The sequence below is a fragment of the Lonchura striata genome, chromosome 4, assembly GCF_050655825.1.
Source record: "Lonchura striata isolate lonStrDom1 chromosome 4, ASM5065582v1, whole genome shotgun sequence".
In the NCBI taxonomy this organism is placed as follows: Eukaryota; Metazoa; Chordata; class Aves; order Passeriformes; family Estrildidae; genus Lonchura; species Lonchura striata.
Window position 1 is genome coordinate 62308542 of NC_140706.1, and position 14234 is coordinate 62322775.

The following is a 14234-nucleotide window of genomic DNA, read 5'->3' on the forward strand; positions in this document are numbered from 1 at the left end:
TAGCTGCAGATTTAAGCTGTAGGGTACAAGACCATGATTTAAGAGCCTATATTCCTCTGAACCCTCAGCATCAGCCTCCCATAATGACAAAGTTATTGAATGTTTCCACAAAGAGCAGCAGAAGCCAGGAGAGACCAAGGTTTGATTTTAAAGCATACAGTAAAAATGGCAAGTGCTAGGTTATGGATTTTATTAGACTAACTGAAGAGAAATGTAATCTTTTTATCCCAAGCTTTGGTTATTTTTTATTTCCATTTTATTTGAAATTGCTTATATTAGTCCCCTCCTCTCTTCCTACACAATTACTAATAAATAAGAAAACTGCTGGTTTAGGACGCACTGAAATCGGAACATTAATTCATGTCCCTGTGGATCTTGGGAAAAAGCCAATGCAAGTCTTGAACTTTATCATGATAAACCCCTGGCACCCACTAATCACAAGATTGTATCTTCCCATAAGATAAGGAGCGGATTTTTGGCATGGGAATGAACACATACACCTAGCTGTTTCCAAAGGCTTGCAACCTGGCAGCCTTTCAGTAAGGTTTCACTCACATAGCTGTTACTGTATACTCTCCAGCTATGGCTGGGAAGTTGATAATCCTTAAGATATGAGGAGAGTTTTGATTTCTGACACAGCATTCCTGAGATAAATGCAGGATCAGAGAGATGCTTTGAAATTCCCAGAGATACCCCACTGGTAAACTGCTACATGGGAACAACTTTTAACGAAGTGCCTTTAAAAAAAAAAAAAAACTACAAAAAAACCTCACAGAATTTTTGTTTGCTGTCAAACAATATATTAAATGTAAACCAGACACATAAGAGAGCATCCCAAAGTCTGTTTTCTCAAAAAATAAATTTCACAATGTAACTTAGAATTTTTACCTACCACAGACATGAGATCTATCATTTCCAACTCCATCCCAGTTTTTTATAAAAAGTGTGAGTTTTTTTATCCCTGATGCAATTCCTTCCTGCTTTGGTACCTAGGTATCATTTCACAGCATAAACTTGTATTTTAAGCAGTCTCACTACATAAAGATACAGTCACCTTCAAGTGGCCATGAAACTTGCCTGTCCATTTAACTTTTAATGTTTCACACACAATTATTTTCTCTTTTTAACTTTAGCTAGTCAGTAACATGCTGACAAAATATTCTATACTACTTAATGATCTTTTCCTCATGTATTTAGCATCACCTACTAAACAAAAAAATCTTTGTAAAGTAATGTCTACAAGTCATTACCGTGGAGCAGCCCAGACAGCTACATACACCCTACAAAACTCTGCTCTTCTCTTCAGAAGCACAGTGCTGTCCACTGCTTCAAACCATGCATCCTCTTAATTCCCCTGTATATACTCCTTCATTCAGACCACCTTGTTTTGAGTAGCAAGGCATCAAGGTTAAGTGAAAGAATGTTAAGAGTTGTTACAAATGGCTGGCACTTTGGAGGTGGAAACAGAAGCATCCATTGGGCAGTAGGAAAGTAAAAGGGCAGAACAGCAAGTAATTAAACTTTTCAGTAACTCACTTTATAAAACACACCACAACTTAAGGGTCTTTTTTGGTTATTTTTTGAGTGACTTTGTAACTATACAGGAATACAGAACTGCAAGTGACAGAAGGGCTGCTATCAATGCCCAGTATTTCATTAGTGTACATGTTATCAAATTAAATTGTACAGCTTTCTCTGATAAGGTTTTGTAGGTGTAATCTACCTGTGCCAGCCATCAGGGCTGCAAGTGCCCAATTACTTCCTGTCTAGTTAACCTCCTGTACACCAATTCAAATCAGCACAAGCACCACAAACCTCTCGTGTCCACAATAGCTAAAAAATAATTTATAAATGCAGTAGTCATTTCTGTACCAGGTCTCCAGACAAATGTTATCTGTGTGGCTGAAACCATGCAGCAATTAATACCAGGAATTTTACAAGAAAAAAATACTATCACAGACTAAAATATTTTGTTATTTGACATCAACTACCCGCTTGTAGCACAGAGCAGTGAGAGGCCTCGAAGGAGAAGTGCCAAAAGAACTTGGGCAGCAGCAGGGAGGGAGGTGTGGCAAGTTCTAACTCAGTGTCCCCCTTCTGCCTCCATCCTCCTGCTACCAGAAAAAGTCCTCCTGTTCAGCATCACAAGGAGAACACATTATTTACTTTGAGACAAGAGCAGTGGCCAAAATGCTGGCACACCCCCCATCTGTGTCTCATCTGGCCAGACACCACTGTCTCTTCCCCCAGCAATGATAGGGCAGCCAGTGTGAGTGGAGCAGACAGGCAGTGACAGCTGCACCCACACCACTGGCACCACCACACTCCTCTTGTGGGGCAGCTGGCATCGTGAACAAGGCAGCCACAGACTGCAAAGAGCCAGAGCAAGTTTAGGAATCAACAGAGGATCAGATACTGGTATGGTAACAAGGGATCCCCTTACACCAGAGTGACTGGAGGACTTCTGGAAATAACCAAGGTTTTCCTAGAGGCAGGAATGCAAGTGTTACAGGATTCTTTCTCTTCTTTTTTTTGTTTTCTTTGCAGTTGTTGGGATTCCTGAAGAAGTAAAAGGCACTAAGTCTAGTAAAAGAAGCTTGGTTTACTATGCTTGGGAAAAGATAAGGAGCTAATGAGACTGAGACAAAAGGGACACCAAAATTACTATCAAGAAAGAGTGACTTCATTCTAAAAGGAAAAAGCAGGAATTTTCCTTTTTGAATCCACTACAGCATTTGTGTATTAAGAAATGCAGAAATTTATTACAATGAAACAAAAAGCTGTTACAACAAAGCAAATCTAGCAGCTTAGGGATAATATCTGCCCAACAAATAACAAAAAGAATGAAAGTAGGTCTTTGGCACCAGAAGGTAGAAGACACATCTATTTTCCTAAGTGAATATGGGAATATTCTCTAGGCAGAAGGACACCAAGATGATTATTCCATTGTTTTTGAGCCATTTGTAACTATTAGAAAGCTGGTATTCTTTTGCAGGCCCACAATTACAGAGACTATATATAACATTGTGATGAATACACCTGCTTATCTACGTATCATTATTTTAAGGTATTTAATGTCTGGTGGTTTTTTTGAGTTCTTTAAAGCCAACTAAATATGCACAGCAGTCCTCATCTGACAGTGCTACATTTAGTAGTTCTGACAAAGCGTGGGTTTTCCTGTTCTTTACTAATATCTTTAGTAAAATCACATTTTTAAGTATTTCAGATGTTACATTACCTGTCAAAGGAATGGAACTGCACAGGTTGCTCAGCAGCTCCGTCACCAAGAACTCCAAGAAAGGTTGGTGGCAGAAGAGCAGCATCCACTGCTGTCCCATCAGCTGGTGTGCTCACCAGGCTTCTCAAGATGTCCTTCACATTGACATTTTTTGCAGCTGGCACAGAAGGCACAGATTTACTCTCTTCAGCTCCTGTCTCACTTCCACCCTCCTGAGATTTATTGACTTCTAATGAAAGTGTGCACAGGACTTCACTGACTGCATCTGGGCCTGCACTAACACTCACAGGTCCTGCTTCAGCAGCACCACCTGAACTGTTTGTTTGTGCTACAGTTGCTTCCTCCCCAAGACCAGAATCCCTTCTTTGCATAGATGCTGTATTTGCTGAATCTTCAGTAGAGACTGAAGCACCAAGAGCAGCAGACGGCTTTTCCACAACTGTTCATACCAAAAGAACAGAAAACACATTTTAAGGTTATTATTAATGGAGAAGCATTCACAACATTGGTCCTAAAGATTTCTAAAGCATTTTAAGCAAAGTTATTTAATTTAGCAAAATAATTAACAGTTCACCTGCAGCAGGAGTCTCATTATTTTCATTTTCTGATTCCTTGAGTGACTGGCTTTGGTTTGGTGGTTGTCTTTCATTCTGGGGTTCCAGTATATCTCTGTATTTCGAAACCATGAGTACAGAAATAAAATATACAACAGCCAAAGCCAAAAACTGAGCCTGTTTACTATCCTCCTGTAAAAAGTAGACACACACAGATTTTTCCATTACAATTTCAGCAGCATGTTTATTTTTTCCTGAAGTATGCCCAGCACTACCATAAACGTACCAAGAGGAAGCTGATATGTCAGCAATGGAAGAACACTATGCTCTAGTCACAGTTTGTCTCACCTGTAAAGCTAAGGAATATAGCACTTGTATTCAAGTGGCACTAATCCTTTTCATTTATTTGACAACTTTGGCTAAGGTTGTGTGTCTTGATTTCAAGTTTCAAATTAGTGTAAGGTATAGGGTCCCCTTTACTCACAGGTGTTTCTTCTGCTATATTTCCTCAAAAATGCCAAGATATTAACAGCATTTGTAAGGTAAGCATACTCTACATAACTGGAACAAATTAATGAAGGAAAAGGAGTAAATTCCAGAACAAGTGTTAAGGTTTTATTTCATTATCAGACAGTCTAGATGGATGTAATCTACTATGTATAATTTAAATAAGAATTGACTAATATGCATTTGCATCACAGCTGTAACTTTATGAAGAGACTTTAGGAAAACCTTGAAAACAAATCTTAATATGAACTATGCCAGGTTCCTCCCCAGAGTACTCAGTCGCTCCTAATGAAACAGAGGGAAAACTGTTAAGATTTAGCCTAAGTCTGTACCTTTTGGCTACCAAAGAAAAAAAAAAATCTTCATACACTTTTGGGTCACAGGAGAATAGAGTATTTGGATACTCACTGACTAATTAGTAAAAAATTATTGGAGTTTTTTACCCCTCATTCACATCAGGGCTCAGATAACATTCAATTTTGTCCTCTGAGTAGTTCAAGACACTAAGTTACATTATAAAGCTCATTCTATGTGATTATAGTGTCCATCAAAGTTCCTTATCCTTTGAAGGGCTCTTTACTAAGTCATTTTGGGAGATATGAGATATGAGTTTATGAGAAACTTTCTATTAAGAACAGGTAACATAGGTGGATCCTATCTGTTGCACTGAAAAAACAACCTATCTTCCCCTTGGCTAGACTGAAAATTTTAACTCTCATAGAATAACCACAGTGTGAGACTGAGGAAAACCACCTACATTGGTAAGGATTATAAAGAATTTTCTTGCATATGAATATTATGACCGTTTCTAACTGTACTTAATAAAGTGGTGATCCACTGAATTAGAACCAACCCTTCCTTATTTTTTCAGCTATGTTTGGAGAACTGCTTGAAATAAAGCTCACGTAACCCTGTAAGTACTGCTGCTGGTGGGTAAGTGGATTCCATCAGAGTTCCTGTTGTAGAACTCACAGATTCAAATTATGCCACTCCTGATTCTAAGTGCTGAATACAGTGTAAGAAACTGCATGCAATTAAAATATTTATATATCTTATTTATATATTTATTTATATATTTAGATGCGAATGTGAACATCTCAGACAAAAATTATTCCCAATCAGATTTTTCTAAACTCAACACCTTAGCCAAAAAACAGAGCTACTGCACCATTTTATATTTATTGGGAAACAGAGAGGCTGATGGATTAGATATGCAAAAAAGCAGAGCTTGTGGGTGTGTGCTGTTTTGGTTGTTTGTTTTAAAGAAAAAGTTCACAAAATGTGCTGGAAAGAATCTTTAGGATTACTTTAATTGCCATCAATATGAAAGAGTCACTTCCTGTTGCTCTCTTGCACACTGATACTGATTTAAGGGTTGAAAGAAGCTTGCTTCTATCAATAATTACTGTAAAGGTAAAACTCAAAATCATTCATTTTTCTGGACAGAAAGAAAAAGTTACTGTATAAATAATTACACTTACTAAACAGTCCAATTATTGTTAACTAAGTTGTGGTGTCCAGGCTTGCGGCCACCAATTACTCACAGCCATTATAGCTGCTGTATTTGCTTACAGAGGTGTTTTTTTTTTAAGCAATCAACCTCAATTTCCTCAATATCAGCTATAAAGTTGCTGACACAGGGCAAAGATATTTTTAGTCAATTCAAGACTAAAAACATATGCTTACTTACAGCACAGGCACACAAATTGGTTCCTCTGAGGGGAAGTAAAGGAATTAGAAACTACCTCTAATTTCTAATTAGCTAGAAGAATGTGACTTCTTTAAAATGTACAAACAAGTTTATGATAAATAAATAGCTTGTCTATGTACATATTTGTACTAAACACAATATAATTAATATACAACAGGCAGAATACCACATAATTAATTCTTAGGAACACAAAGAGCCAGATCAGGAGACAGCTGGGTTTCACCTGTCCCTCTTTCCAATCCCAAACACTACAACAGCTGCAGAGTATTGCAAGTTCCTAATTGCTGTGAGCAGTATTCCCTTTTTGCATATCCAATTTAGCCAAACTCTGTAACACAGAGGAAACAGTCAGCAGATATAAGCAGAAATGCAGCTACAAAGAAAAGAACGTTATTTACTTACTATATCTCTGAACACTACTGCTCGGAGGCGATTAATATCCATATCCTGCAGAAGTCTGTCATGGTCCCGTATTGGAGAAATGCCACCAGTCACAATGTCCACTGGACTCTATTAAAAAAAACCCAATTGTTTAAGATCCTGTGTTTAAAAGCATTCTGCCAAAAATCATTAAGTGTGCATAATCATCTACTGTGTGTCGTATTGTCATAACTACAGCAGAAAGATCAGATATGTATTTCATCTTTAAAGGAGAAAAAATCTGGCCATTTCTTGTGACAGATTTAATTTCCAGTGTTTGTACCATCCCGCTTGAGATCTGTTAAAATATCAGTGGTGCAGGTACAAATTTAAAAACTTATCCCTCTGTACAGACTAATCATTATTTACTTCTATGTTTCTGAACATGGTCTTAAACTTGCCTTTGCTGCAGACTTTCCTGATCCTATAAAGCCTTGTACTGCTTTTTGGTTCTTCCCAGTTTCTCCAATAGGCTTCATCTGCGCATGCTGCTGACACTCCAAGCAATTTCTTACTGCTACTGCACATACTTGAGGGGAAAAGAAACATTAAGAGTTATTCTGAGAAGCAGTGTTGTTCTGTATTCCCTTACAGAAATGTATAACATAATTCTGTTTACCACTTAAAACTAAAAAGTTGACACACATCAGCAAAATACTTTGCTTCCGTAAGTTTTAGACAGTTGTAAACCAATGTTCAAAATTCTTTAATAATTAATAACTAATAATGAATGCTAAACCATTAGAACATATGTGCTATATCTAATGCATACTTTAAAGTGAGTAATTTTTAAAGTGAGTAATTTTACCATGCATACAACCAGGGTGGGTAGGATGAAGACAGCTAAGTTTCACAAATTTGCAAGGGAGAAGACAAGTGATACACCAGTGAAACAAATGGGAACATTTGTTTAGAATACTCTGTTACTCTTGGACTAAATGTTCTGAAGTTACACAACTGGTTTGGGTTTTTTTTAGCTGCACATTTTTGCCCTGTTTCATCTTCTATTATTTATTTTCAAAGGAAAAAAGAACTACCCCACCTCTATACTTGTTTGCATCCCATAAATCTTGTTCTACCTGCACAAAGTTTTAATTGCCTAGAAAGGGAGAGGAAGGCTAGTTACTGTTGAGGCTCTGAGCTGCTCTGGCACTCATGCAAATCAAACTTTTCATTACAAAAAGTCTTACAGCATGCAACTAAGCACAAATTCTCTCCTCCTGTATTAACTACCTGGACCCTGCTATGATTTCCTATGTCCTCATTTTCAGAATATTTGTTATTTTTTCAGGTAGCTGACCACTTTTTTTCAATCCAATTCCAAGCAAGCATACTGTAATAATTTGATACAATTATTGCCCAATTTGAACCCTTCAGAAATTTACACTTCTAGTTTTCATACCTTCAAGTGTTAAATTTCTTATCTAAGTAGTGCAAACTGCTATATTCTCAGTCTTAATTATATGGGGAATTTTGGCAAAAGAAATATCCTCATGGATAAAATGAAAACAGGCTAGCAAACTTAATTTATATTATTTAAACTTTTAGAGAGGAATATGTATCTATGTATTGTAGAATATAGTAAAACTGTAGAAGATCTTAATGTTTGATTACATTTAATTTTGATTTAAGAAAACAATGAACAGGAACAAAAATAAAGCTAACAGCTGCTAACTGCTTAGTAACTGCAAGCTCCTATGCTCATTAAGTATCCTTATTTGCTTACCCAGACGAAGACATTGTCGCAGAATTCCTCCAGATGACATATTTTTCTCAGACTCAATTTCAGTGAAACCAAGAGAGCTTGCAAAAATTAGTACATCCACAAGGTTGATTAATCTCTGGAGAAATGTTAAAGATGCTTCTACTGAAAGTCCTTGAGTTGGCTCAATATTCTCCAATTCATGCTACACAGAGAAAAATTGAAAGCAACATTTACTTCTTCCCGAAGATAAAATTCCTGCACGCTAAATGAAGAAAAGTGTGTGTTGGAAGTCCACTATCAGTCACATTCAAAAGTAATAATTACTCATATTCCAGAAATTAGTATTGGAATTTAATCCCATTCCAGACCACTGTGGGGCAACAAAGGCAGGAAATTTTTTTATGTCTTCAGGCAAAGAAGTCAAGCACCTAATTTATTGTAGGGAAAAGTGTGGAGGGAGCAAAGGGAGAAAAGAGATGCCTGTGGAAACACCCCATATGCATTTCCATTTCCCAAAAGAACAGATATAATAAGTAAGTAATACACTCCATAAAGAAAGGCATCCTCCCACAAGTGAGGAATTTTTAAATAAAAATGGGATTTCTTACAGTAGCAGATGTGGCAGCAGAAAGCAATGGCAAGATACCACCACAAGCCATGATCATGTTGTCCATCACTTGAGAGATGAGGTGGATTGTGTTGTGCACAAACACCACATTGTCACTGCTATTCACAAAGTCCATCACAGTTTTTGTAGAATGGCTGTCCAAAATAAAAAAAAAAAATACATTCAAAATAGAGCTTTATTTTTGGGGTATTTTAAATATTTATGTTTTCGCAAAACTAAAACCAGACAATTAGCAGTGGGGAAGCAAAGTTGACCCTTGTCAACTGATGGATCTCAATCTAAACCTAAAATCACATTTCTGTTCATAAACTGCTCAAGATCACAGGTTGCTAAAAATAGCAAGATGATTGCTAATCCTCATTTGTATAACGATACATTATAGGCTGGTCTATGACTGCTTGCTAGCAAAAGTCACTGTATCAGGAAACAGAATAAACTCTCCTGAAATAGTGAACTAGATTTGAACTTAAATCTTTGGAAAACTAAAGCAAACTCTAAGGATTTCTCAGAGAAATTAAAAACCAAAAAAGCACAAAAACTTAGACAAAAACTTCTCAAAACAGAGGCTAAAACAGAAATATATTTCAGCTATATCTATAGATAGGTTAACTTAAACATATCCTAAAAATAATAGTCAGACAAAAACTCACTTCAGTTTGTTTGAATCATTTACCTACACTATTTCTTCATCCTGACACTCTTTTTTACCAGAACACCTATACAGTTCAATTTAAATTCAACATTCACAACTACAAGTTAACATTGGACCCTCTTAATTCAGTTATTAAACTTTAAAATTAAATTGCAGAATTATTGCTGTTTTCAAAGATCTTCATGATTACGCTCCAGATCCCTGCTAGAAGCTAATCTTACAATTAACATCTCTGGGTGCACAGAATCCTATCAAAGAAGCAGTGTGTGTAAATGCAGAAGCAAGACATACTATTTTGCATATATTATCTTTCTTATTCACATTTAGATAAGAAGACACAGGCCCTTAAATACATTAGGAAAATTAAAATCTTAGTTGAATAAAAATCAACAGCAAGACTGCCACTGACTTATATGTAGCCAGGATTTCAGTCCATATCTGTGTACAGGCCCTGAACCAATATACAGGTATGTCTGTAAAGAGTTTAAAAAAAATAAATCTGAGAATCATTTGGTGTAGGTCAAAAAATAAGTCAGCTATTGAATATTGAGTAAAACACCAGATGTCCATGAGTCTAAGTCAATGAACCCCTTATAATTGAACCCAGTCTGGATCATTCCACATAAAGCAGAGGATGTACCTTCTCCACATCTGAATATCTGTTTCTATGGAGAAGAGCAGGTCTGTGAGCAGGCGCTGGTGCATCAGTGACCACTTGAACTCGGGAATACGGAACACAGCTGACCTCGTGTCCCTCCTCTGCCCATCTGATGGAGCAGCCAGCTCCTGTCCTAAGGAAACCTGCTGCCTTGAGGGCTGAATGCATTGTTTGCAGACAAAAAAGAAAACAAAACACAAAACCCACATTCTGGTTATTAGTTCTCATGGCACACACTGAAATGCACTTAACAGACTTGAGATTTTGGATATCCAACAAGTCCAGACTGCGTACATGATTCCAAATAAAGCTAAAACTATTACACAAATGCTATTTCATGGATATACCAAAACTACGAACTAGGCTACAGCTGCACTACCACACCTGCCAGTCTAGGTATTCACAAGCAGCCACCCAACCTTACCAGGGGGGGAGAATATGTTGCTGTAGACAGTGGTTTTCCTCCTTTAAGGAAGAATGGTGCAGATTGAAGAGCATCCATTAGGAAGTATCTCTGCAGAAGGGAAGTACTCAGAGACATGACTATTTAACCATTAAAAGCTGGATTAGAAACTAAAGACTAGAGGCTGGAGCACTGCAGCCCAGTCTTAATTTATACTTGTACAAAAAAAGTAGGATGACATGATGCAGTGACAAACCTATGTCCTAGCCAAATACTTAGTTTATATCAGCATCATATGTGGATGTACAAAAATCATGGAGAATTCTCTGTACACAAATGATACGAATAGTGGCTATTTTAAGTCAGGGTTAAAAGTATTTTATAGATAATACAAAAAATCACACATATTATAATCCCCAGAATGTTTAGGTATGTTTTCTCAAGAAATTCATTATAAAAAAACTTCCTTTGATTTTTAAGCTAGATGTGGACAGGTAGAATTTACCTCAGGCATGGATCTGGGTGGCAAAGGTGCTTCTAGACATGTGTTAGCTTTCAACTCCAGTCTTTCTGTATCTGATGCAACACTGGAAACATCAAGCTTGGCAATTCTTTTGTCAGAGGCTCCCGCAGGCTCTGCTATATGTGCATTTATGTTTTCCACAGTTGTTTTGGTTTTACTGGTAACTACACTTCCTTCCTTCAGCTTCTTTTTTCCTGCTGAATCTGGCTGAGTTACTACTTCTGGAACTGCAGAACTCACTGTCTCTGGCAAAGTCAGTTCTTGTCCCTTCTCATCCACACCTTCAGTACCCTCAGATTTTAAAAGCCCAGTTTCAGGTTGCTTCTCTGTTGTTTCTTCCTGCTTTGTCACTTCGCTTGCATTAGAGCCACATTCCTTATTCCTTACTGCAAGCTCTTCTGAAGGTAAACTACTTTCATCTTTCAAATCAACAAAGCCATCTTCATCTTCCACCTCTACTGCTGATTTTTGCAGTTTTTCTGGACTTGTAGGAGTTCCTCCTTCCACAGGAGTTTGCACAGATAAAGAAGCAGCAGTGGCAGCAACTGTTTCTTCCACAAGCTCATCAGCTTTATTAGAATCTTCAATTGCTTCAGCTATTCCAGTACTGATTTCTGAGACACTGAGCTTTATTGTTTCTGGTTCTGCAGAAAATTCCACACAAGGCACTGCTTTTAAATCCTCTGTAGTACCCATATCCTCCCCCTCTAATTCCTCCTTACGATTAGACACTGAATGAGTTTGTTTGCCACCATCTGATGAGTTTTCTTTCTCATTTTTTTCTGTTTTGCACTCTGTATCACCATCAGTAATGCATGAAGGAACATCAGCATTTTCTTTTAACTCCAAAGACTGTTGTTCTCCCTTGGTTTCAGCTTCTTTGCTAATCCCAGAGATTGTTCTAACTGGAGTTGAAGAACATATGCCACTCCCTTCACCTCCTTTCTCTTGGAACTCTTTGTACATTTGGGAAAGACTCTCTTTATGCATTTCGAAAGTTACCTAAAAGAACAGAGTTCAAAGGATATTAAAAACGATGACTGTTTTCTTGGAAAAAAAAAATAAAACCAAAATCAATGCTCAAATCACAAATTTATATTGGATCTGTCCTTTTCATTAAAAAATCTGTACATTAGATATCACTTTAACTGACAGCAAGTTTTTCTTACATGTGCCTGGTTTTCCTAGCTAAAAGGAAGAAAAGTAAACCAACTGTCAAAAAAACCCCCAACTAGCCTGATCTAAAGGACATCCTAAGCATAAGAGCCACAGAATTACTATAATTGAAAACCTCACATTTTTTTTGTGAAGGGCAAGGCTGTGACATGTAGCAGATCTTTCACATCTTTTTAGCACCTTTAGTATGCTCAAAAATCCACAAAGATGCATAAGCTTTGGAAAATTTACACTAAAAAGTACAATGTCACAAAGTCAGAGCAGAGAGAAGCACCTAACAAAGCCAGAATCCTGTGGATCCCGAAATGATACCTAAAATTCCCGAGAGGACATTTCCTTTGGTGAGTGCTATTCACCCCATCTCAGTATTAGAAAAGCTACACAAACTGATTAAAGTGAAAAGACTTCTCTACTCCTTAGCTGAAAATATTATTGTTGTTTCTAGGTATTTAAAAAAATTTCAGACAGAAAAATTCTTTATATACACACTAATAAAACTAATTGGCCCAAATAAATAGCTGTGTTTTAAAAATAAAATATCACTGGCCTAACTTAAGTTTTTATTACCCTGTTATTCAATTTAGTTTATCCATACCTTCTAATTTAGGATTTAGATTAATGTTCCATAACACAGGTGTTTATTTATCTGTAAGCTCAGTTCTCAAAATTTTTCCAACATAAACCCCATCTGAGGGTTGGTTTTTTAAAATAATTTTCTGTATAATAAACAGTTTCCATAGGCAAAGCAGAGCAGTGCATTCCACTAAATATAAAAACACACATTTCCTTATTCTCTTACATACTTGGCTCATTCATTTGGATCTCATATAAAAATTCCGTTTATATGGTATTCAAAGTGATGCTTAGTCAGGAGGAATATTTTCCCTTAAGATGACACAGAGGAGTCAAAAAATAACTTTTCAGATTAAAAATATACTAGAAATTACAGATAAAAAATCAGAGGTAAAGACAGAACAAAGACAAATTATTTTTGGCAGGCTGTGATATCAATATTTAGCATTTTAACATACTATTTTCTCCATCAATCAAGTATATTCAAGCACTGCAGGAGCAATGCACTATTTTAACATGACCTGAAGCATATTATTCATTCAAGTTGATGTAATTGAAAATCTAGTGTTGGATGTCTCATTCTAATTGGTTGTGGGGTTTTTTTTGTTTGGTTTTTTTTTAAAGAGTCTTCACATGCTAGTTTTCATTCAGTTATGTACATAAAAAGTGTGAATCACTACAACTGATTAAAAGTTCCTTCAATCACAATGGATCCATAAATTATTTGATTCTAGGGTTTTACTAAAAAGAGGGGGGCATTATGACTTTGGAAATACTTTCTGGATTGTACCACAATCAGAATGTCGAAAGCAACACAAAATAGATTACGCTAATAAGCTGTCCCTTGCACTTCTCACTTATTTTCCAAAATATGATTAGGCAAAGCTGCTGCTTCAGATCTAATCACTACTTTTCTGAAGAAGGAATCTTAACAACTTGAACTTCTCTCCTGCTAACCTTCCCTCTTCTCTCTCTCTGTTTTGCTTCCTCCATTTCCAAAACTACTAAAAAGCTTTGTTCCAGCAAGGACTAAAAACACATTTAATTTAACAAAATTAAACTGGCATTGTTTGATTTCAGCAAAACTTAGATGTACTTTTCAGAAAGCACATTGCCCCACAATATTTAACAGTGTGAACATCTGTATTTTTATGCATTATTCCAGTGTAAATCTCATTAAACTCATTTGTAGGAGTAAAAGCTACCAAGTCTATAGCTTCTCACTTTCCATTAACACAGTCTGTAGGGCTGCCAATTACTTTTGGAGAAATGGGCAGTGAGATGTACCTCAGTTGGTGCAACCTGAGACCTACTCTTTCACTACGTTGCTTTTTCCTAGTGTGCTACCAAGCCCCATCTCCTTAACAAAAATCTATTGCAGCTTCAGATTTTTCCTTACCAGCCAAATTGATCATCTGGTTCACAGCCTTAAATCAACCTTGCTTGAAAATAAGTCAAAATCTGATCTCCGTAAGTCAGGTCTGCG

At 36.7% G+C, this 14234-nt stretch overlaps 1 protein-coding gene across 6 annotated transcripts in view; it reads right to left on the reverse strand.

Annotated features, from left to right (window-relative positions):
* Positions 1-14234, reverse strand: part of LRBA (LPS responsive beige-like anchor protein) — a 392984-nt gene that overhangs the window by 280884 nt on the left and 97866 nt on the right. For 5 of the 6 annotated variants that reach the window (XM_085579290.1, XM_085579288.1, XM_085579289.1 and 2 more), the window contains 8 exons: positions 10982-12001; positions 10056-10231; positions 8744-8897; positions 8157-8337; positions 6832-6959; positions 6413-6520; positions 3813-3984; positions 3239-3677 (listed from right to left, as the gene is read on the reverse strand). In XM_085579290.1, coding sequence (XP_085435416.1) covers positions 3239-3677; positions 3813-3984; positions 6413-6520; positions 6832-6959; positions 8157-8337; positions 8744-8897; positions 10056-10231; positions 10982-12001 — 2378 coding nt within the window. Of the gene's footprint in view, positions 1-3238; positions 3678-3812; positions 3985-6412; positions 6521-6831; positions 6960-8156; positions 8338-8743; positions 8898-10055; positions 10232-10497; positions 10588-10981; positions 12002-14234 lie in introns of all 6 variants that reach the window. The other variant, XM_085579291.1, reaches the window with a different exon arrangement.